The sequence below is a fragment of the Dermacentor silvarum genome, chromosome 6 (genome assembly GCF_013339745.2).
Source record: "Dermacentor silvarum isolate Dsil-2018 chromosome 6, BIME_Dsil_1.4, whole genome shotgun sequence".
Classification (NCBI taxonomy): domain Eukaryota; kingdom Metazoa; phylum Arthropoda; class Arachnida; order Ixodida; family Ixodidae; genus Dermacentor; species Dermacentor silvarum.
Genome location: NC_051159.1, coordinates 67,947,371 through 67,970,757, shown reverse-complemented (window position 1 = coordinate 67,970,757; position 23,387 = coordinate 67,947,371). Strand labels below are relative to the sequence as shown.

Below are 23,387 nucleotides of genomic sequence, written 5' to 3'. Positions count from 1 at the left end.
TCGAAATGCGGCCGCCGTGGCCGGGATTCGATCCCGCGACCTCGTGCTCAGCAGCCCAACACCATAGCCACTGAGCAACCACGGCGGGTGGCTTTACGTGCTAGAGAATTAAGAGAAATGTGTAGTAGATTTTTAAGCGTAGCTTCATCGGCATTGTTGACGGTCTTTTGGCAAGGGCGACTGTTATAGCTAGATGCGTGAATCCTTTGATTTTGGTTACTTTCTATATAGTATATATTGCAGCACCCCTCTTTGAACCTCACAAGTGTGTCGCCGTGAAACCCTTCTCGCGCGCCGAAAATGGCCGCACAATAGTTAGAGCTGTCCACACGGGGCACGACTGTACACGTTTGCCGAGGAGGAACGCAATGCACACATTTATCGAGGCCGTTTATTCCGGATCGTTATTGCATGGTCCGCGCACCCAAGTTTGTTTTCCCCGCGCGCCAGAGAAAGGCAAATGCACGAACTGACGAGACAGAGCGGCGCCCCCCGAAAAGTGGCTGGGGCGGGCGGTGGTTCGGTGGACACTCGCCAACTCTCCGAAAATATCGTCCGAGGCACGCGAGCTGCGTACAAGGTGTGGAGATATATACGCGAAGGCGGTCACGCCGCTGCAGTGCCTGCTGCTGCTGCTGCGGCTTTGCTTTATATATACTGCGGTGTACACATGCATCACGTGCGTTCCTGCAGACACCATGGACGCACGCACGCCGGTTAGCGTGCTTTCGCCGTGGTGGACACACGACGCGCGAGCTTTTTCGCGACGTGCCAACACAAAACGGCGCAGGAGTGCGAGAAGCAAGGGAGGGGTGGACGGACGGCTATAGCCGCAAGTCCACAGCCGCCAGAAGGCGTACGCGCGTTGCATGCTTGCGGTGCTCATGCATGGGCAATGCGAGCGAGTCCGCGGCGCTCGAGGGACGGGTCGCGATTACGCGTCAGTCGCCGGCGGCGAAGGCGTGCAGTCATAGCTACAGGCAATGCGGTCTCTTCTTCTTCGTGCTTCCTAGGGAGAACTATAAGAACACGGTCGCCCCAGACGTGGCGGAGAGGAAGAAGAAAGAACATACGCTCCAAAGATAAGAAGCGGGGGATGTGGGGGGCCCCCGTCTGGGGAACCTGCGCAAAAATGTAATTATGAAGAGAGAAGAGACGAGAGGCCGACGGCGGCCGACTAGACAGGAAGGGGGGGACGTAAGGAGCGCTGAAGCAGAAACAACTCGGGCTGCTGCTGCTCCTGCCCGCCGCTCTAGGAAACGCTTGGAGAGAGATAGCGACTAAAGAAAAGCAAGATGAAAGACAGAGAGAGAAAGAAAAGAAAGCGAGTCGAAAACAACGCAAGACAAAAGGAAATAAAAGCGGGAGAGAAAGACCGAAGCCCCCCTTGAAAAGAGTGTGCCGCGCCAACCGGCTCCGGGCTTGCCTTTGCCTGCCGCCAATGATGAAACTGGACGAACACAATTATGGTAACTCCATGAATCATTTATCATCGGTGGAGGATCTTGGCTGCCGCCGCTCGGCTGCAGCGTATATGCGCGTTCGCTGCCTTCTCCGTTCGGTTGTCCTTTCTCTCTCTTTGGGCGGCGGCGGGTCGCTCGTTTCCACCGTCTGCTGCTGAGACCAACTAGCACCCCCCCCCCCCCCCCCCCGCTCATTCTCGCACACACACAGACACTTCCAGTCCCTCTACCTCCAGTTTTCTGGTCGCCTGTCCCCTCCCTTTTCCTGTGCCCCTTTTGTTTTTGTTTCCTTAATTCCTCGCTCGGCGGTGCTGGCGTTTTTTCCTACTTGTTTCGTGCGCGCCGAGGCCCCGAGTCCCTAACTATATACTACGTTCTCTACTTTGGGCGGCGCGACCGCAGCGTCTTGGCGCTAACTAGACATTCCGTGGCACCTACGGTGGACACAGCACCTGGTCGTGCTAACGAACGACCAGGTTCCCGCAGGAGAAGAGCCTCGGGTAGGCGTGCGCGGCAGGTGCCCGGTTGCGATGAATCCCAGTGAGGCGTATACACTACTTCATCGTGTAGCGTAGTGCCAGTGGGCATGCTTTACAAAAACGAGCCTTTTCACGCCCGCTACGTTATACAGATGGTTGGGTGTCACGTTTGCGTCGCCTATCTGTCTACCCTGGAGGCAACACTGCAAAAGAAGCCAGTTACCATGACGACTTAACAGATATCGGCTAGCATTGGTTTATGTGAGGCATCTCCCTTAATTTGATTTCATTTCCGCGTAGAGAATGGCGCATATCCCCCATGTGAGATAAGGCAAGAGTTGGGCACTGTAATTGAAAGTGACATGGAAAGTGCAGATATTTCAAGGAACATTCAGCGAGAAACATTGCTGGGAACAGAAATATCATAAAATACATTCTTTTAGCAAATGAACATGTCAACAAAATTATATTGCTTCTTCCACTTACGTATCCCAATTCCAAAGTGGTATGAATGTTTTAAATCAGCTTCATCCAATTTTCCCCATCTATAACTGACACCTTTTCCTTAGCTTCTTGCACGGAACTGAAACCTTTCTCGACGTTGCCTTGACACCCTTTTTCTGAACAATCTTTTTCTTCTTCTTGCCACCAAAATTATTCGTCAATGACTTCTTGTCGACACATTATTAATCCGTTTTCACCATACTTTACCCAACCGATTCAGTCAAACAGATTTAGCGCAAGAAAAATAATGACCACACGGGAAGCATGCAGGCAGACACCTGAAGAGCCGTTATAACGAGCTTACCGTCTCTCGCGGAACCGGAATGTGGAAATCAGCCCGCGTTTGAAAAAAAAAAAAATACTGTCGTTCGTGTTTTGGTTATAGAGTTCTTGAAGAAAAGGGGCACGATTCGTCCGGTGAAGGGGGTGCTGTTCGTGGAGGGGGGGGGGGGGGGAGGGCGGACGCGCAGGGTGTTGTTAATGCACGCAAAAGGCAATTGAGGTCCACGCCATGGGACGCAGAAAATGTTTGCTGAACATGACCACCAGCTATAGCCCACATGACTGCAGGAACTGTATATGTGTATGCACGCAGTGTCGGCGTTTCGGCTGTGGATATGCGGTGTGTAATCTCTTGTCGACGAATGCGGTTCTTCTTCGCGGGGCGCCTGTATTCTATGAGGTGGAACAGACACACAAGTGTGGAAAGAAAGAAAGAAAGAAAGAAAGAAAGAAAGAAAGAAAGCAAACAAGAAAGAAAGATTGGAATGAACCAAGAACTATAACTTCGAAAGCAAAGCAGGGCGTACGTGGCGCGCTACGACGCGCCGGCAAATATAAAGAATGTAGGGTAACGGGGGCCGCCATTTTTCACTAGACGCGTATAGTCGTCGCTTTCGGGGGTTCGGGGGAAGCAGAGTCTGATTTGAATATGGCGTGTCTTTGTTGGCTCGCTCAGTTTTGCTGCTGCTGCTGCTGCTGCTGCTGCTGCTCGGCGCTGCGGTGGTTGGCGGCTGCGGCGGCGAAGAAGAAGAAGGGGGAAAAGACGACTCACGCCAACCACTGGTGCACGCTTCGAGTTCAAACCCACGGTGCAAGCCGCGCGGTGGCGACCACTTGCCGCGCGCATGGAAGGCGAGCGTGCTCCGAGCGTGTACAGTGTATACTGCATGGCACGGACGAGGCAACGCACGCACCACGCCGCGCCCGGAACACGCCTTGCTTTACGCGACGAGGAAACGTGAAGAAAAGAAAAAGAAAAAGAAAAAGAGGAAGCACGTATATAGCCCAGGACAGAAAGAAGACACGAAAAGTGGCTGCCCAAAATATTGCGCCGGTGCTGAAAGCAATCGATCGCGCAGGGGCGCTCGCGTGGAACGTTTCCCCTCTCTCTCCTTCTCGTTGTCTCTTCCGTTCGTGTGTATATAGGCTTTCACTTTGCCGGATCGCTTTGTGTTACTTTTGTTCCGTGCTGCTAGAGCCGAGTAGAGGTATAAAAACAAAGTTATTTAATACTAGGGGTAGACAAAAACAAAGTTATTAAACGGAAGACGAAGAATAGAAAGGCGAGGGCCGCGGGGTTCCGGCGGTTGCAGGGTAAAAATGAAGCGCGCACAGAAACACACACGTACACGCAGGAAAAACTCGGAAAAACTCAAATACAGACAGGAGCTATACGGGGGCTTCCGTGCTTGTGTGCGTACGCGAGCTCTGGCCCAGGCGAAATTGCAGCAGAGTTCTTGTGTGGGCGTACGACTGTTCCTCCGTGGTTGTTGTTTTCAACTGCGGCCTCCCTGACGGTTTTTTTCTCGGGCCAGGGATGTACATACTATAAACGGTGCCAGCCCGCGCCTGAACCTTGAAAACACTGGCGCGCGCTAACTCGCTCGACCCTGCGTGGCCCTGCGATGGCGCCATTTGTCTCGCCGGCCGTGCTGGTTCGGTTTTGACGAGCGCTTTGTTAGCCCTGTAGCGCAGCCGAAAAACAATCTCTCATCAAGGAAAACTATGGAACAACTTTCTCAAGCTTATTTCTGGCCATAGAGAGTTCATTTGCACATGGATGAAACAGTGTAAGCGTTATTTGAGCTAAAACATAATTAGTATAGCAATCAATAATTATTGATTGTTGTGCTGAACTATTTACAGGCGAAACTTCACTTCAGTATATATCAGAAACGCAACTAGGGACTTTTGCATTGTTTCCCGTTCTTAAGTCCACATTTTGAGACATCATACTCAGTGTTGCATGTATAATACGTTGGGCAATACAGGGTTAGCCTAAGTACAAGATGAAGTCGCCCTTGAATTACGCGTGAACATGGGGAAGATACGGTACGATCATCTGGTATGGAATGGATTGTGGAAAACCGTGCAGCGAAGCAAACCTACAGAAGCGCAGGCGCTGTTTACTCTTCTGTGGTCGCGTTGATCTTATTTCTGTCCGGTGATTTACATCATATCTAGGTGCCAACACTCGGCCAAGGGTTGAATGTAATAATGGCATCGATCAGGTAACGCATCACTGCATGACTCTGAGAGCACGCACTGCATGGCGTACGTAAGCGTTCGAGTGAGGCGATGCCCCCATACACATCAGACGATCCGGAAATCATGCCTTCAATGTGACTGGTCGCCCGCTGTTTTCGATTCAAGATTAGGCGGCTGTGTATTTTGAACGGAAACTTTCGGTTTGTAGCAGCTCGCAGCATAAATACTGGAGAGAAGCAACCTGATGACGTTACTGCTATTGTTTTTCTCATTATTAGAACAGCGTACTCGTTCCACTGACACTCGATATGCTTTCGGTACAGCCATGTCAAGGATAACTTAGTTATAGGCTGGTTGTTGGAAGTTGGAGTATGAGTCACCTCTTTATAGCGCTGCGGTCTGCTTACAAAAAAATAATATTCAAAATAAAAATCATTTCTAGATTGTACGTCATTCATGTCTAACGATGTACAAACGAGCATTTCACGCCATTGGTGTATCGATGAAGTTTTCTTCGTCCGGTCCCTACTTACAACTGACTTCATAAATCACCTGAAACCACGAACCTGCTTACCATTGTTACAGCCAAGTACAACACTTTTAAGATCACTGAAACCGCAGAACTTATGTCTATGGCCGTTATAACCAAGGACGGCACGGGATAATTGCTGCGGCTATACCACAATACCAGTGAATTGTTCAACGACAGCTCGTGAGACTCACCTGTTATCGCCGCCGACGAGAGGGAACGATATAAATCCGTTGCCGAAAAACGTCGCGGCGTACAGTTCTTGTGGCTGATGCACTCGAAGTCGTCTTTCCACCTGAACCATTCCCGTGGAATGCGCTCTGCCTAAGCACGTCTGACCCAGCCGTGAACGACCAATCACATGCTCAAGCAGACGGCATCTATCGGCCGCCTGAGTCTGTGCTTCCGCCCGCACAGCCACAGCCCAAACATGTTCCAGACAAAGAAACGTATGTGACAATAGAGAAAAAAACGAAGCGCATGTGAAGACGGATGGGCGATGCAGCTTCACGTGTTGCAAATTTATTTCTGTGTGTTTCCTAACTTCTTTTTTATTTTATTTTTTTTTCACTCTCTCTACGCCGTACCAGCACTCCGCCGACTCACGCGGTAACCGCGGTGTCAGAAGGGATTGAAAAAGTGTCGCTCCTTGTGGCACGTTTTAGCCCTAAGAGCTCCAGGCCTTCTGCCAAGCAAGCCAGCTTGAGACAAGCGGTCACGTGGTGCGGGACCCCTCAGTGCCATCGACAAGCGCTGCAGCGGGACACCACAGGGGAGAATCCTATTGTCAAATGGGCCAAGGGTTCGTAAAAAAACTGGCTTTCTTCTGAAGTCTCCCCGTCCCGTCTGCTGACCCGAGAGCGTTTTTTTTTTCTTCCGTCTCTACGAAGATCGCGGCGTAGGCAGGAAAAAAAAAGATGTTTTTTTTTTTTTCTCCCCGCCTAACATTTGTCAAAGGGTTTCGAAGAGGAGCTACAGTCCTGACAGTCGGATAGTGAGCGCTGGCTTGTGCTCAAGTAACTGTAAAAAAACAAACAAACAAACAAACAAACAAGAACCGTAAGGATTCAGTAGACGGCACATTTGCTTTTTCCTTCACGACGGAAATATAAAAGAAGAAACTGGCAAGGCATGTTCATGTCAAAAGAAGGCAGCGACGTACGTTCGGGAAATTCCGACGAACCCGAAGAGTAAGCCTGAAATAAAAATACATCTTCGCGAGTTTTCCGCGTTTGTCGGAGTCGAACACGCTCCAGCGAGGACAACCCGGCCGCTTAGAAGTGATGCGTGGGCAGATGACAACCCAGACGTCCGTATAGGGAGGGAGCATCCTCCCCACGTAATCCTTCACCTCTCAGCGGTGCGGGGTCGACGTCTGATGCTTTGCGTTGCACGTGCCGTGCGCGTTCGCTTGCTTATTTGTTTTAATTTCCGTGCGACTTCAGTTTTTTTTTTTTCCCGACGCCAGGTCTTGAAACTCGGCCGAACTCATATTCGAGACGAGCCTGAAGGAGCGTGAAACACCGAACATTAAAAAAAAAATGCAACGATAATAATAAAATACAGTATTCGACTATGAGAATAACAGATGGCGTTGATGACAAGCAACGGGCCGAAATAGGTTTCACCGTTCGTTTCTGTTTTTCGTACCTTCCTCCGGGGGGGTCGACCTCCCATTTTATACCTGCATAGGCGACTACGCCATACCGCCTTCATTTCCTCCTTCACCGCCGCCTCTCGAAAGCAGGCCGGACAGGTGTCATAACTCATAAAAGGCGTGCGCGTGTATATATGCTTGTATACCTGCGCACTGCTCACCGCGGGACGCCGCCCCGCGCGCAAGCAAGGGCCCATCCCAACGTAGGCGTCCGGATCGCCTCCCGATGCCGAAGCTCGAATGCAAGCCGGACGGCGACGCTCTGTCGCGAGCAAAAAAACTAAGGGAAGGCGAAAGGATGAAGGATCACGCCAAACGTGGCTCGGCCGCGACGCCGATTCGTCACGTTGCAGGCTGGGCCGCGCCGCCGGCTTGTCGCACCCATGCGGCGACGGCGCGGGCACCCAAGAGTCACCCATGGCTTGCTTGCTGCTTCTGTGGGCCACGTCGTGCGATGCTCCCGGTGCCCAAGGGTGGTCAAGGCGGCGACCCTCTAGCGCAAAGCCAAGAAGGGGGGGTGAACAAGCGATATCTGGTCACGGGCTGTGCTTTCTTGCTGCTGCTATACACCTGAAAAGGCGCTGCGTCCTTTTGCCATGACCCCCGAAAGAGTCCAGGGCTGTCAAAACGCATGCCGTACTCGCGAGCGTCCCGGCATATACAGGCGGGAGGGCTGCTGCTAAGGCAAGCGTTGCATGCAGAAAACGCACCGTGTGTGAGCTGTGCGACTGGTTCGTTCCGCCGAGAGGGTGCACCGCTCGCTCTCCCGAGCCGCGCCGGCGAACCTCACCCCCGCCGCCATGATTGATGACGCCCGAGACGCTCTTCCCAATGGGAGCGGAAAAAGAGCGGGCGCCACCTTTTCTGATTGGACTCCGCCGAGCGCGCATGTCGGCCCAGCCAGCGAGCAAGAGCATCGAGGAGGGCTGCGGGGGGCCGCGCGGCTGTGTCGTGTATACAGTATAAGGGCGAAGCGCGTTGCCGCATCTGCATTTCGGACCCGGGACGCAGTCCAAGTTCTCCGGGGACCGGGTCCCTAGCTGCTTGGCCGCCGAGTTGTTGCGTATTTTGGAGTGTTTTGGAGCCGACTGTGAGCCAGTGGGTCGGCAACGCTCTCAAACATCTCCATGGTGCAGCGCGCTTTGATGCCGCCGGCTTTGTATATGACGACACAACAATATTTCAGACAGCCGCGAATGATTCTTAATCCGCGAAGCACTGACACGGACAATGTTTCTCTACTTGCGTAGATTGCTTTGGAGTCGTTGTTATAATGTGCCTCTTTGTTCTGCTTCAATTAGGTGTTGTACGTATGAGCTCAGTGTTAATGCGGCACCGCTTCTATATAGTTTGCGTGTCCGTGGAAGGAGGAAGGTTAGGTGCAGCAAATTGATGCAGCGACAAAAAAAAAAAAAAAAAAAAAAGAACACAGGAACAGTGCTCTCTGTGTGTGTTAACGAAAAGTCTGACTCTTCTTTCGCGTTGTTCCTTTCATACATGTTCCCGACTATAGCTCGCATCCAGACCTTATTGGAAAGAACTATAGTAGTGGATGGTTTGTTTTGGCTTCGTACATAAATGTTCTCGATGCATTCCAACTGTAGCAACAAACCTTCTCTTCCTCATGCGTTAATTTCTCAATCGCACAGACTTTGAGTTGGGAGCATGAATAGAAATGAAGTTTCTATAGGCGTGGGTCCCACTGAGAGAATTGAAGACGTTAATTGCCGACGCTGAGTGTTCCACATTGGTTCCAATAGTCGTACTCGTAACATCGCGATACTAAATGTGTACTTTTCTTTTTCTCAAGAACAATTCCCATTTCAACAACTGCATTTCAGCAAATACTTTTCTGTGCTGAAGCGTGATAAGGCTTCGCTCTTTCCTGATAGTTCGCTGCGGAGCAAGGCCTCACTGCGATGGACCGGTCTTCGGTGATGCATTTGTTTCGCGCGTTTACGTCATTTTTCTGCCGTAAACGTAATTGTCTGAGAGGTGGATAAATATGAATGAATGGGGTGCGCCGGCCAGTAACACGCCATTTTGGGCAGACAGAAGTTGCTTGAGAGTCCCAATGTCTGCGAAAAGAAAAAAGAAGGAAAGGGAGAAAAATAATTAACCTTGAGCAAAACCGACTGGAAAACAATAACGGGCATAGAACCCCCTGAATATGCTTTTTTTTTTTTTGTCCACGAAGGAGCAAGAAAAATAAGAACGCGAGCCACGTACCAACCTTAAGTTTTCAGACGACGTCGCGTAGCGCAGTACGACGCATCTGGCGGCTTCTTGAAATGCAGTCTGGAAGACGTTGAAAACAGATAACAAAGACGTCCGCCACTCCAAAATTTCGCGCCGCTCACTTGAAGAAAGAAACCGGTAATAAATCAGCCAGGCCGACTCATTATTGTCAGCGGATGCGTGATTCTCGGTAAAAAGAAGCCCGAAGAGTTCTTTTTTACCGTCTTCCATCGACCAAGGGACGCCTGTCCACATGCGTCTTTTGCCTCAGCTTTCCAAACAAACGCGCGTTCTGCGCCGTGCTTCCTTAAGGGCTGCAGAAGTAGGCGTCTCTTTCCTCCTTTACAATCACCATATATGTAGAGCAAACGCGCCTTCTTCCGATGCGCGAGAGGCCGTGGGGGAGGGGGGGAAGGGGGAGGGAAGGGAGGCGACGTTTAGCTGCGGCACCAAGTGCCTATTTATATCAGAGGCTCCGGCAACAGTCACCAACGCCGCACGCATTTTGAGCGAACGTGGGCAAAATGCCGACGGCGTCGACAACAGTTCGGCGCGTTGCCGGCGCTGCTGCATGTCCAAGTTTATACAGCTGATAAAGCTAATATCATTACTCCGTATATCTCTCTACAAATTTGCTATCGCAATTGATGCTTCACCTTTCAGGTGAAACTGCGACAACTTTTTTTTCTTTTTATTGCGATAGCAATTATATGGACACTCCAAAGCAGATTTCTGCCGTCGGCGTCGCCGTCGCCGTCGCCGTCGCCGTTGCCGTCGCCGTCGCCGTCGCCGTGAGGTTCCGTATGACGTCAATGGAGATGAAATCGTCGCCGCGCGCCGCCGAACGCTGCGTCTTCCATCGACGAAGGGACGCCTGTCCACATGCGTCTTTTGCCCCAGCTTTCAACCCCCTTCTTGCTGCTATATGCAGTTCTTTTTTTTTTTTTTTTTTTTTCGGCGAGCTGCATCTCTTTCGCGTTTATATATACGCCGTCGAAGGAAAGGGAAGAGCGAAACGGAACAGCCCAGAGGCGTGGAAACGAATGTCCGCAGAGACAAAAGGACGAAGCCGAGCGCTCATTAGGGGCATTTACGATATTCGTCAGCCTACGCCGAACTGCTTCGCTCCCCCCTCCTCGACTCTCCACCTGCGTACGCCCAGAAGCCGGCTCTGCTGCAGCGTGCCGGACGACTGATTTATGTGACTCCTGCGGCCGCCGCCCGCACCGCGCCATTATGCCCGGCGCCGAGGACCACTCCGTTGCGGTGTATGTGAGTGCTGGGTCCCTATATTATACACGGCGTGCGTGTGTGTGTTCACTGATGAGTCCCGTACGGCTCTGCGTCTGCTGAAAGCGTCTGCTTGTTTTCCAAGACAAACACGACTCATTCTGAGGTTTTAATGTGACACGTAAGACAACCATTAAGCTACAGAAACAGTAAAGATATGCACTAAGTAAGGCTGGGTTGGAATTGGAAGTTACGCTTTTGGAATACTAACAGGGGGGGATGTCGACAAGTTGCGGCCGTTTGTATGAATGGAAAAGGCGAATATAGAGCGATACCAAAGAGGGCTCGAGATTGCTTACAATACGCTCTATAACCGTCTTGCTAGTAAACACTAGAGGCACTCCTCAGATGTTCGTCAGAGGCGATATAGAGAATCAGTGCCGACTAAACATTTCCCCACTTTTTTTTCCTGGTCCTATTTTTAAGTCTTTTTTTGTGTGTGTGCATGGGCTTAACTTTGCAGACGTATGTTGCTCGTAGACGGCATTTAGCGTTTTTCAGTCATTTGTGTACTTGCATTATTTTTATTCCTGTGCCATCGTGAACTACTCGCAGCGTTTACACACTCGAGTCTGTGTCGTGGCTAATTTTTTATCGATAATGACGTATTACATGCAGTTCGAAAATAATGAATGATAAACGTGGCACCTCCGATCTTTGAGGGGGGACTTTTTCGCTCATGATAGTTATCATGAACGAAAATACGCGAAAACGCAGCGAAATCTGACGCCACACTCACGTCATTGGTTTCGCCATTCGGGCGCATAATTCCTTAAGTAGGAAGTGTTGCCTTCATTTTCACCGCGGCCGTGGTGTGGAGGAGGAGCAGTTTGTCTCAGCTTGTCAGCGGATCGGATGAAAAGTTCACCTACGGAAAGAAAATCGACATTTGTTGCTTGTGCAGCACGGTTTCGTTATCATCGACTTAGACTTAGCCTTTACTTACCAGCAGCAACGTCATTTCTATCTAACAAAAACTCTGGAGTAGACACAAAAACGTCGATTCGTTTATCTTGTGGCTGTGTACGAAGAAGTAACGTGATAGAGGTCTCGCTGAACAATTTGCGAAAGGAAGACAGCCTCGGAGTGACGCCTTTTGGTGCGTTAGCGGTTACGTCATTTTACAGGACGTCGCTGTAATTTGTCATCGCAGGGATCACCTTTCCAGTGCTTTGTCTACAAAGACAGACCTGTCAGATAATAGCTAACTGTAATCTCATAGGTATATCTCTCCAGTGCAGCCTGCGCAGACACTCGGTGAGCTGCAAGCCAACCATTGACGCCCGGCGAGGAAGTCTGTCAGTGTTTACCGTTATGTAAAACGGCATGCAATGAAAGGTCGCAGTCCTTCTTCGAAGATAACGGCCAACATCCCGCGTCATTAACGGTCAACAGTACAGTGACGAGAGGAAAGCGTATATTCGCCACATTGAGGTCGACCCAAGAATCGAAGCTTATAGTATATTGCGCGCCAATCGCTGCCGCTGGCTCACCAGGAAAACATAGAGCAAACAACTCGAGGAAAGCACGTGGGATCAGTAGTTTGGGTACAGTAGGCTTATCTGTTGCGCCAGCTCAGTGTGCACCACGGGCACATATACGTATACAAGCGCACACCACGTTCCTTCGACGCCGCACTGGTCTCCTCGGTCACTCGATGCGTGCATATGGGTGTGGGAGGAAAGCTGCTTCGAGAGAAATAATTGCACCCCCCTTCCCTCTCCGCCCCCTTCCCTATACAACTGGCCAACACGACCTGACCAACTGTCGATAACCGACTCAATAAGATCGAAACAACAATGCTAGCCCTTAGGCGCGGCCACGCAGATCTCCGCGCACGACCTCGCCCGCTCCGTGCGATATCAGCCCCTCCCCTTCTCGCCACAACCTTCGGTGAAGGAGAGAGAGACCGTGGACTCCGCGAGTCAATTTCCAGAGCAGTACCACCACCACCACCGCCACTACGGCGTTCCATCCGTGAACGAGCATGCGCGCGGCGAAGCCTCGGTCGTGTCCCGCATCAAAACGTGGACAGCCGCGCGTGCGCATATTCATGAACCCTTCCGCCAACGATGGCAATCGAGACTCGACCCCTGGAACCGTGCGCCGCCGCCGTCGAATGCCACGTCCGTCCGTGTCCGAGCAAGAGGAGGCACCTCTGTGGGACCCCCGAACCAGGTCCTCAACGGCACCGACGCACGCACACGTGCGAACGCATGTCCAGACTGCGTGTAACCTCAGCGAGAAATTAGAGAAGGGGGGAGGGGAAGCCCAGCGTGCCGCGCACGGCACGGCAGCGGCGATCTCGACGTCGCTAATGGGCCGTAATTGCCCACGAACACAGACAGTCGTCGGCTTTGCCCGGTCTGGTCCGTTGTTCTGGAGCGAAGCGCTGCGCAAGAAAGGCCGCGCAGCCGAGCTCGCCGACGAAGGACGCTCCCGAGAAGGGCGGGAGCTCGCGCCGGGGGACAGCAGCGCTAGCGCAGCGGCGGCCCGCCGAGACCCAGACTAATGATAGTGTCCCGAAACAGAAACAGGCGCCACAATTATACCGGCAGCAGCGCGCCGTGTGATGGAAAAAGCGCGCGCGCGCGAGCTCCAAGCCACGGCGAGACGGACACCTGCCCGCGGTAGAACAAAGACGCGGGCGCCTCCTGTCAAGCGGCTCGGTTGCACGCAATGCCCCGTGCCAAGAGAAAAAGAAGACATTGGCGGGACATGGGACGACGGCTGGATACGGGGCCGCTGAAATGAAAACACATGCGCTGCCCATCCTTGAAGGGGGAGGGAGGCAGGACGGAATCATGCTTCGATTGGCCCGCTGCTGCGGTTCCGCCAATGCTCGCTTTTTCGGCCTTGCATGGCCGACGAGCGTGTGCGGGCCACAGCATGGCTTGCGTGCAGAACGAAGTGCCGCGTTGTGCGAAAAAAAGAAAATACACATGAAAACAAGAAAAGAAAAAAAGAAGGAAGAGCGGTGACGATCGGGTGCATGGCCTCCTGATGGTTGCTTCTTTTGCTGGCGCCCGGCGTCTTCTCGCCGATGACGCGTAGGTGGCGCTGGTAGAGCTGGCAGCGCCTTCAGCAGCGCTTCGGTTGCCCCAAGTCATTCGGAACACCGTCGTCTTCTGTGATGAACCTGCGAGCGTTAAACGTACACTCGTGTTGAGAATGTGAGAATCGTGCACTTTTCTGGCTCCGCGAAGCTAGTCCATTTAGAGACGGCTCAATAGCTCTTAGGATATACGGGAAAGTAGGAAAGGCATAGGGTCTTCAAGGGCGCATTAGTGGTCCGTTACCGGAAGGAACAGTTGGGGTGGGGATCTGTATACATTCACATGGTGCATATTATTCGCAGAAGTGCAGCTGTCTTCCGAGATCCTCCGTCTAGCAAGTTACACAATCATCGCGAGTGTATAGAGGAAGCTTTCCCTCCTCTCCATTTCTAAAACCCACCCGCGATACTGCGCGTGCTTGCTTTGCAGCCGGACTAAACGTCAAGAAGAACGCCGCCATTCTAAACTTACCTTGTAGGCTCAACCTTATCATTTCGCGCGATTTTTGTGAACAAGCTAACTAAAGCGAAACGCCTCACCGATGTCATCCGCACAGTTCCTTAGATGCATGCATGCAAAGCGCGCCAGCGTAACCACGCTCATGCATATTAAAAAGCCAGTATTTCCTTTCTGGAAACCTGCAGTGCGTTCCCGTATACATGAAAACAGGCAAGAATACGCGCTTTCTCGGCCACAGCGGACGGAAATTCAAAGGCCGAGCCGCGCGGACCAGCGCACTAATCCCGCTTCCGTCACGCCAGTATCATCCTTCGCACGGTGCAACAACACGGCGCAGCGCTCCAGCGATCGCACCAACCACGCACGCACGTGGTCATTCATTTTGCTTCCCACAGCAGCGCGGGCTCGCGTATATATATATCTACCTCCGCGTGGTCCGGCATGGTCGCGCCGAGGTAGAAGAGCTACGGCAATCGATTCCTCATTCACGCCTGTCTATCCCATTTGGGGGCTTTGGGGCGCGAGGACCTTTATATATATGTTTATACAGGCACTGCAGCAGGAAAAGGTTCGATCGTCCCTGTCTCTGTGTGTACGTCGGCCATGTGGTTCGCTCCGTGTGCTGCAGGAGCAGCCTCGGTGATCCTCATGTATATATGGGCATCGCACATACGTGCTCTCATATACACTGCCCGTTGCGTTTTTTTTTTCTTTTTCTTCTTTTTCTTTTTTTTTTTTTTTGTTGCGCCGGCTTCTTCTTCTCACAGGTGCCGCCGCGTCTTTTTCTTCATTCGATGTCGGCGGTGGCGCCTGCGCGGCCAAGCGCTTAACCTCGGCGCCGACGCGTCTTCGCTTGGTCCGCGTAAACGCTCGTACGTGTTCTGAAGCGTTAAGTCGCGCTCACCGCGTATACTGCAGGAATGCGGCGGCTTCGTCGACGGGAGAACGCCGGGTATCGGTGCGAAGGAGGTTTGGGCTTACCCTGGCTGACGGCCGGCTGCCCGCGGCAATTTCGGTAAAAATTAAAACATAAAATTCAATAAGAATTCAACGCAACACTAAAAGTAATAGAAACAGCGAGTGCTGCCTGCTCATTTTTGTGAGCTTCGTTCTGGTAGGTTTGGAAAGAATCCTGCTTTTTTTCTGTGTAATAATAATAATAATAATAATAATAATAATAATAATAATAATAATAATAATAATAATAATAATAATAATAATAATAATAACAGGAAACATGGGTTACAGTTATCCTGCCGATTGACAGTGTATAGTTCATCGGTGTAGTCCGACCTTTTATGACGGACGGCGTTCTCTTGCAACAGAAATACCGAGGCTTTCCAATGACCTAATTTAGGGGAAGCCCTCATAAATCTTTTTCACCTACTGATATATAACATCCAGGTCCTTCTTGGGAGATACCCGTTTGTGGAAATTTGCGATAAACACATAGTGCCTCATTTTCACTTGTCAGAAGGGACGACCTTGCTAAGCACAGGGAGTTGTAGAAACGCGAGTGCCTGAAATCATGATTCTGTCTCGGCATCATTTTCACAAATGTTTTCATACACTCTTCAAACGAGGTGCTATTATGTGGCTCCTCCGAAGCACGGAGTGGTTGAGAGTGAGGGTTCCATAAGGGATTTCTCCACAGAACGAGCTTTGTATGTGCACATACTTTCTTCGTAGCAAGTCATTTGCCGCATAGTGGACTAATCGTGCTATAATTGAGCAACATGGACATATAAGGATGGAAACTAGCGAGTGAGATCATTAAGCTATTTGCTACCACTCCTTGACTCGAGTGTGTCTTTATTTCTGCTAGAGACAAGAAGCGGTGGCTTTTGATTGACCGGTCGAGGTATACCGGCGACATGCAGGAAAGAGTACAGCATGCATGATGTACGATACGTTTTGCGCCTGCGCTCACATGTCATACTTTTTTTTTATGTATACAGTGCTGAGCGATTTGCTGAGCACGAGGTCGCGGGATCGAATCCCGGCCACGGCGGCCGCATTTCGGTGGGGGCGAAATGCGGTAACACCCGTGTACTTAGATTTAGGTGCACGTTAAAAAAAACCCCAGGTGGTCCAAATTTCCGGAGTCCCCCACTACGGCGTGCCTCATAATCATATCTTGGTTTTGGCACGTAAAACCCCACAATTAATTAATTAGTGCTGAGCGATTGAAACGCGATACTCAGACCGCAAGGCGGCGCCACCGGTGAGCGCTGGGTGAGAGGTGGAATGCATGTCGCAAGGGCTCTCGCTTCGATGAGATATACAAAAATGCATCAGCTCGGTGTCTCCAATGCCCACCGATGAAGTAAAATGTGCCGGCAGCCACGCGCTCAGAGTATCTCGTTTCAACCTCTGAGTACTAGCTGTACGCTGCACTTCAGCAATCTTCAATAATAATGTTATATCGATGTGCGATAGCAGCCGCATTCCGACGGGGTGGAATGCAAAACGCTCGTGTACCGTGCTTTGGGTGCACGTTATCAAAAATAGCCCAGGTGCTCAAAATTATTCCGAATGGAGTCACACCTTTCTCCCGCCCGCGAAGTTGCGGGTTGGTATTTTATTTTATACCCAACTCGTCCGACGACACGCTTTAGACGTTTTGCTGTTATTTCATCACCATAAAATATCTCCAATATTTTGCTCCTATGCGGGTTCTTTCGTCCTGTGCTTTTGCCTAGCATTGTGTGCAATATTCTTTGAGCTCGCGCGCGCGAAAAAAAAAAAAAACGTAAAGAAAACGTGTATTCTTTTCACTGCCGATTATTGTTTTTTTTTTTTGTTTTTTTTTTTCGCTTATGTCCATAAAAGTCTCGTCGATAACGAAATAAAATGACGATGAAATGAAATACTTGAGCTTATCACTTTCACACGCATCATCTCGATCTGAATGCTCACAGCAGAACGTGCGTGTAATATTCACGGTCCGAGAAGAAAAAAGGGACAGGATTTGGATAAAGCCAAAGTAACTTTGCGGGAAATGAAATCGTCAACAAACAGAAACAACGCTCATGCGCGAATGGAAAAGAAGCGGTCAGCAAACGGTTCTACAGGAAATCGAGTGCACGCCTCCTTATTTCGCCCACGTTCTTGACGCATTGTTAACTTGTTGAAAGAAACCGCGGTGTGGTCGTTTTCAGAACTGCGCTGGCTACGCCATATAGGCCGTTGTCGTCTCTGGCTCCGAGTGGGCGTAATACACGCTGGATGATGCAGCCGGTGTATCACGCGGATTTCTTGCCGGGACGACACCGTGCAACGACACCAGGATGCATCTCGAAGCGAACGTGTATTACATTTTTTAAAGCTGCGCCACGAACAAGCGCGAACCTTATGAATATATACCGGCGTCGGCGCGTGTGCCTAGCGAGGCAAAAGTAACTGCCCGCGATGCTTGTTTTGTCGCCATGGCCTCCGCCGAGCGATGCATATTCGTAAGCCGAGAGCGTATAGGGCATATTCATTCTCGAGTCGCGCGCGCGCATTTGTCGTCCTCGCCGCGTAAAACCACAGCGTGCGCTTTCATAACGCCTCCTAGAGAGACAGCTAGAAGCACACGAGCCGAGCGTGGTGCGCCCGTCATATATCCTGCATATATATGGGGGACCTTTTCTTCACCCGGCGTCGTAATTTTAATTTTAAATGACCCCGCATTCGGCGCGAGCAGTGGGCCTTCGGCGAGCCACAGAGAAAAGAACAAAAACGAACAGTGATTTGTTTGTCCTGCAGCGAGACAATATATAGCACGCATGCTCGATAGATACTCTGCGAGTCCTCGCTTGCAAGAGTACGCAGACAAAGGCCAGTTGCGGGTGCGCATTGTGGGTCTCGACGACGACAACGTTCAACATCATCGCGTATGTGTGCATGTGCTTACGGCGATCCTCTCGGGAATGAAAACCGCCCGCTGACGCATGCGCATAGAGCAGCGCCGGGCGCCTCCTCCTTTGGCTAGAACGCGACCCCTTTGCGCATGCGCGGCTCTTCTGGAAGCTCGCATACGAGGCTGCCCGTGTAATGCAGGCAAACGTCACGTGCGCTGTATGTGCGCATGGAGCACGTATAGTGTGCGGCTTCGTGGGGGTTGATTTAAGTTTCTTTGGGCAACAAGGGCGAGATTGCTGGGGGGGGGGGGGGGGGGGGGGGGCATTTGTAACGCGACAGCGCCTTGCATCACATGAGGTTTATATAGGATAAACAGAAAAAAAAGAACTTGTTTGCTTGCCTAAATTCCGTGGTAACTCGTGAGGCAGCGTCTTGCCCTGATTATGTCGAACAACTTTTCTAGCGCGTGAAAAAGCAGAACAAAAACAAAACAATACACGGAGACCATGGAGACCACCAAAATATGCCATACGCCATAATCTAAGAACATGCAATGAACGATGAAGATACAAGAACACACCTCTGGGATCATGCGCACTTTGTTGTCACAAGGGTCGCAAGAAGCGATGCATATATCTGAGCAAGTGTAAATAAATGTCAAAAAGGTTCAGCATCTCTCAAGGTATTTTAAAATCTCTAATAAGTTTCAAGGTTATCGTTCTTTTCTATTTGATGCATGGCATCCCGCATATGTAATTATGAGGCAGAAGTGCCCTCTGTCTAAGGGATGCATCCGAACCGAAATCTTCACCGCTGTAGTTTTGGGTATATTGCACCACACAGAAAGTATGTGGCTTATTCGGACGCTATTTAAAACAGGAATGTATTTACCACTATTCGTTTATTAAGAGTAATCATGTTCGCTTTGTACTTTACTGAAGCGAGACTTTCATTCTGTTTTAGCCAGTGTCCAACACTTATCCTGAGGAGGAGGCCACATTGCCTGCAAAGAGGTGGATGTCTTCTGAATGCCAAGGTAAGTACTATACACTTGCTCTCTCTGCCTATTCTATCTTCGTATCAGCACGACGTCTCATATCTTCACACTGATGGAACGGCGTATCATAATCGGCCATAAGTGACGGATTTCGAGGACGCATCCTGTAGAACTATAGCTGAGAATGAAGATGTACTGCAAAACGGATTAATTCTCCGCCGCACCCACGGAAACCTCAGAAGTGAATTATAATAAAATATGATACTATTATGTATGATAATAACCTCATATTTTGCGTCGACGTCATTATGCTGCGCGCCTTTCGTGAATCTGAAAGAGCTTGACTCTCGCCTTTGTGCTGCTGTGTGGCAAAGGTATAGGCCGCTTACAGGAAGCCATTTATTAAATGGCGCTCACACTGAGAGCAGCGGCTACAATTCATTCACCTCTTGGAAGAACGGCGTTTACAGGTAACGAAATCCTGCTTTGATACGTATAGCAACGCCGCTGGCGACAGAGGATTCGAATCTCTCTATGCTACCACCAGGCTATCGCATTCTCCCCCTCTCCCCTACGTATCACCCCTTCCCTTGCGACGTCTCCCCTTTCACCGCGCTCAAACGTGTGGGAAGCATGAGATCTAAACAAACCTCGCTTTGCACAACCCCCTTCTCCCCCCTTCCCCCCACTCCCCACCCCCCCTCCCATTCCGCGCCGCGCTTCTGTGGGTTGAAACAAAGGAAATTGATTTTCCGCTTCAGTCCTCCGTATTCCCGCGCATTGGGCACGACGAACGCTCACCGTGCACATACACGAGAGAACAGATCCTGCTCGCCGCAGAGCAGCCCTGCGTGTATATGTAACTCGCAGAACGGGGTAAACGTAATTTTAAATGGCGCAGGAAATTAGTTTTGTCGTCGAGCTCGTTTAGTTTGAAGCGTTCCTTCTTTATTGCTTTCTTTATTCATTTTATTTTTCCCCTCGCGGTATGTATCGCTGTCTGTAGCCGCGTTTCAGAAGAATTCGGACAAACATTCTCTTGTGTCTCCCTTTAGCTCTGCGGGCGGGTGGTTTTGCCGCTACTCGCGGCCGCGGTGCTTTGAAGTTCCTTTGCTCAAAGTATACACATTCCTGTGCGGCATTCAGAGTTGTATACGTTTCAGCTGGGATGCGCGTCGAAGTATGTATAGAGTTTTGTGCGCACGTGAAACTTCTGTAGCGAAAGCTTTGTGGCACGGAGAGACGATATGGTTTCGCACCTAAAAAAAAAAAAAAAAAAAAATGTGTGTCGTATATAGGAAACCGCCCAATGCGCAGTTTTAGACTATAGTATAGCCGGGGTTTGTAACATTCCTGGCTTTTGTTCGCTTGAACTGCGCGAAACGTTTACTGCAGTCTGTTCTCGTTGTGTTGCTGAATGTGATAAATGGGCAGCGACGAAAATTTCTTGTAGATATCCTTTCTAATACTTTCTTCTTCGGCAAAGGATGATCGTGTAACTTAATAACGTTTCTAGTGCGTTCTCTTTGAACACAGCAGCACTACCCGTCGCTAGCAGCTTCATCTAGTAAAGTCCTAGTCTTCCATGTCAATGTATCTAATACGTGTTTATCATGAAGAAAATACTTGTTACGCTTCTCAACCTGCATGCGACGTACTTTGGGTTTCGTTCCATTCTAAGTAGGCCAGCTCTTTCTTATTGTATACCTCCCGCTAGCCTTTCAAGATCTAGCGACAATGCGCAGTCTAGTTAAATTTAGTTTACTTAGGTTAGATTATTGCTGTAGAGCTCCATTTGCAGGGCGCGCCCCTTTAAACCAGGTCTTTGCAACGTGTATCGTACTATTGTCGTCCTTTACGGGTACCAATATACCGGCTACTTGTGGGAAGCTAAACTTGTTGGCAAGCCCTGCATCCTAAAATAGGGGGGTAATTAGTCGAGTTATCAGGCTTCCCTGCATGGCTGCATCTGAGAGCTACCCGCCCTTTAGAAAGAAAATCATTGGTAGTTTGAAACGTGACGCGCATTATGTCACTTACAGCAGTTGGTTTTCGTGTTACTATAATATATACCAAAGTTGAAGCCCCTGCGCACGCTAACGAGCACCGCCTTGAAGAAGCTATACTTGCAGGAGGCGGATACTTCTTCAGCACCTCTGTCGCCTCTCTTTGTACGCAGTCGTGTGCGTACATTGTACGAGCACGCTCGCGGCGACGTTTCGACAGTGGTTTCAGATAACGTACGCTCTTTCAGATAACGCATGCCGACACGTGTTTCACGTATACGGCGTTTTTGTATATACAGCACGAGTTAAGTCCACCCATATGGAAGGAACGCCCGCGTATCGGCTAGAGCCACGTATACATATGTAGAGAGGCACTACACACGTTACCCCCCGTCGAGGTAGAGCGGTCTGGAGCCATCGGTCTCCGTCCGCGTCCTTCTTTCTTTTTTCGCGAGTGTTGGGCGCTCCGGCAGCGAGCGCGCGCGGTTCTGAATTCTTTATGCAAAGCAGGCGCGCACAGTCGGCTGGGAAAGCGCGTATACAATTATACGCGCGTCCGAGTACCACTCGGGTTGCGGCTCGCAGCCTGTACTATACATGCAGCGGCAGCACCGGTGCGCGCCGCGGTGAGCTTGTCCCGCGCGGTTTTTTTCGCAGGGAACGCGCGCAGCATGAGGCACACGCAAGCGCGCGCCTATAGCTGTTCCGTCCTTATACGCAGCGCCGACTGTCAGCGCGCTTTACAAATGGCCTTCCCGGGGTAGGGTGGCAACATTCGAACTCGGCAGGTGGAAATCGATTTCTCGGGGAAAAGAAAGCAACAAACGAGAAGCATTTCTTTTTGTTTGTTTGTTTGGTTGTTTCTTTCATTTTTTTTTTTTTTTTTTTGCTGCCATCTCGCGTCCGAGCGACGGAGATGCATGGGCGCGCGCACAAGCGGAGCGCGCGGCCGTGCCTGCCTGCCTTGCCTGGCTTGCGACCTCTTCGCCGGAGATTACCATGATTAATTGCCTTTAATCTTGCCTCGGCCGTCAGATGGAACGAAAAATAATAGGCCCGGGTGACGCTGAAAAAAGATGGAGCGCGGCTCGGTCGAGGCCGGTTGCTTCACCGCTCGGGCGCTTTATTTTTGCGTCGCATATATTGCGCCAGAGGCATCCAGAAAACAAGAAAGCAGCGCTGCTTTGAATTGCAACAGAGCATATTTATACGCGCACATGCCGGTGATGCATTCCGCGTGCGTCCTTAACATCGACAGCGCGCCACCAAGACATCACGGGAAGCGTGGCGCCAACGTTATATATATTAATTGGCCATATAGCATTGTTATGAGTTAGAGTTACACGTGCACGTTGAAAAGGAAAAGAAAAGTTGCGCGAAAGAAAAAATAAGTGACAAAGCTTAAAGTAACATTCGTTTGCCACAGCAGCGTATATAGTGTCACCGAATGGACAGTTACGTATACATTCAAACTTCTTCTACTGCGTTGCTACCTGTTTTCCGTTAGTCCAACGCCAAGATGTATACCGTTAACAGTCGCGAGGTGGTGAACATGCGCTATATTCTGCTTCTTGTTGACAACGCACTTTAAAACGTTCACATGTTTACCTGTTCAACGATTCCGCGCTAACTTCTGCGGCCTCAGCAGCGACTGCTCCTCTGATGTAGCGTTGCAATGTATCATCGAGCGCGCTGCGGGGTCGCTTAAAAGCGTATATATGAACTATGAAGGTAGCATCATTCCCGCACATCGACAAATCATATTAAGCCCCGCTCCCACGTGATCGTCGTTAGATCTATACTATACGGACTCAAGGGCTGGCTCGCGGCTGCACGTATAAAGTTTGCACCCTGAGCCTCCACTACCCCACTATATTTCTGACTATCGGTAGGTACATAAATATCGCAAATATACCTGTACCACTGTGTAGCAGGGTACACTTCACGCCTTCACGGCAGCTGGCTGTGGAAGCAACCGGGGAGAATTCTCGCGACGAAGCTTCGCTTCGCAGGTGGCAATCATGGTGGGAGGGGGGGGGGGGGGGGGGGGGAGGCGGGTGTGTTGAACACGGAGGAGAAGCCAGAAACCTCTACACCTAAGTATTTACAGCAGAGACTATCAATTAACAGTTGTAAAACAAATTTTTTCTACGATTAGCGACATGGCTCCTTTTTTGAAGAACGCTTTGCTGTATGCAGCATGCTAATAAATATAAAACTCCGAGCTCCAATTTAGTCGTGGACAAAGCTAAAAAGGAAGAGTACGGACGATCGTCAGAAATGTTGTCCCAGTTCAAGTTCGCTTGAAATACGTACCAACCTGCCCAACACTGATGCATGTATATATATAGCTATACCTATAACGATATATAT

At 50.4% G+C, this 23,387-nt stretch overlaps 1 protein-coding gene across 1 annotated transcript in view; it reads left to right on the top strand.

Moving 5' to 3' along the window:
• LOC119455058 (uncharacterized) overlaps positions 1–23,387 on the top strand; it is a 178,423-nt gene that overhangs the window by 108,219 nt on the left and 46,817 nt on the right. Inside the window, exon 4 of the mRNA XM_049669032.1 lies at positions 18,979–19,047. Coding sequence (XP_049524989.1) covers positions 18,979–19,047 — 69 coding nt within the window. The remainder of the gene's footprint in view (positions 1–18,978; positions 19,048–23,387) is intronic.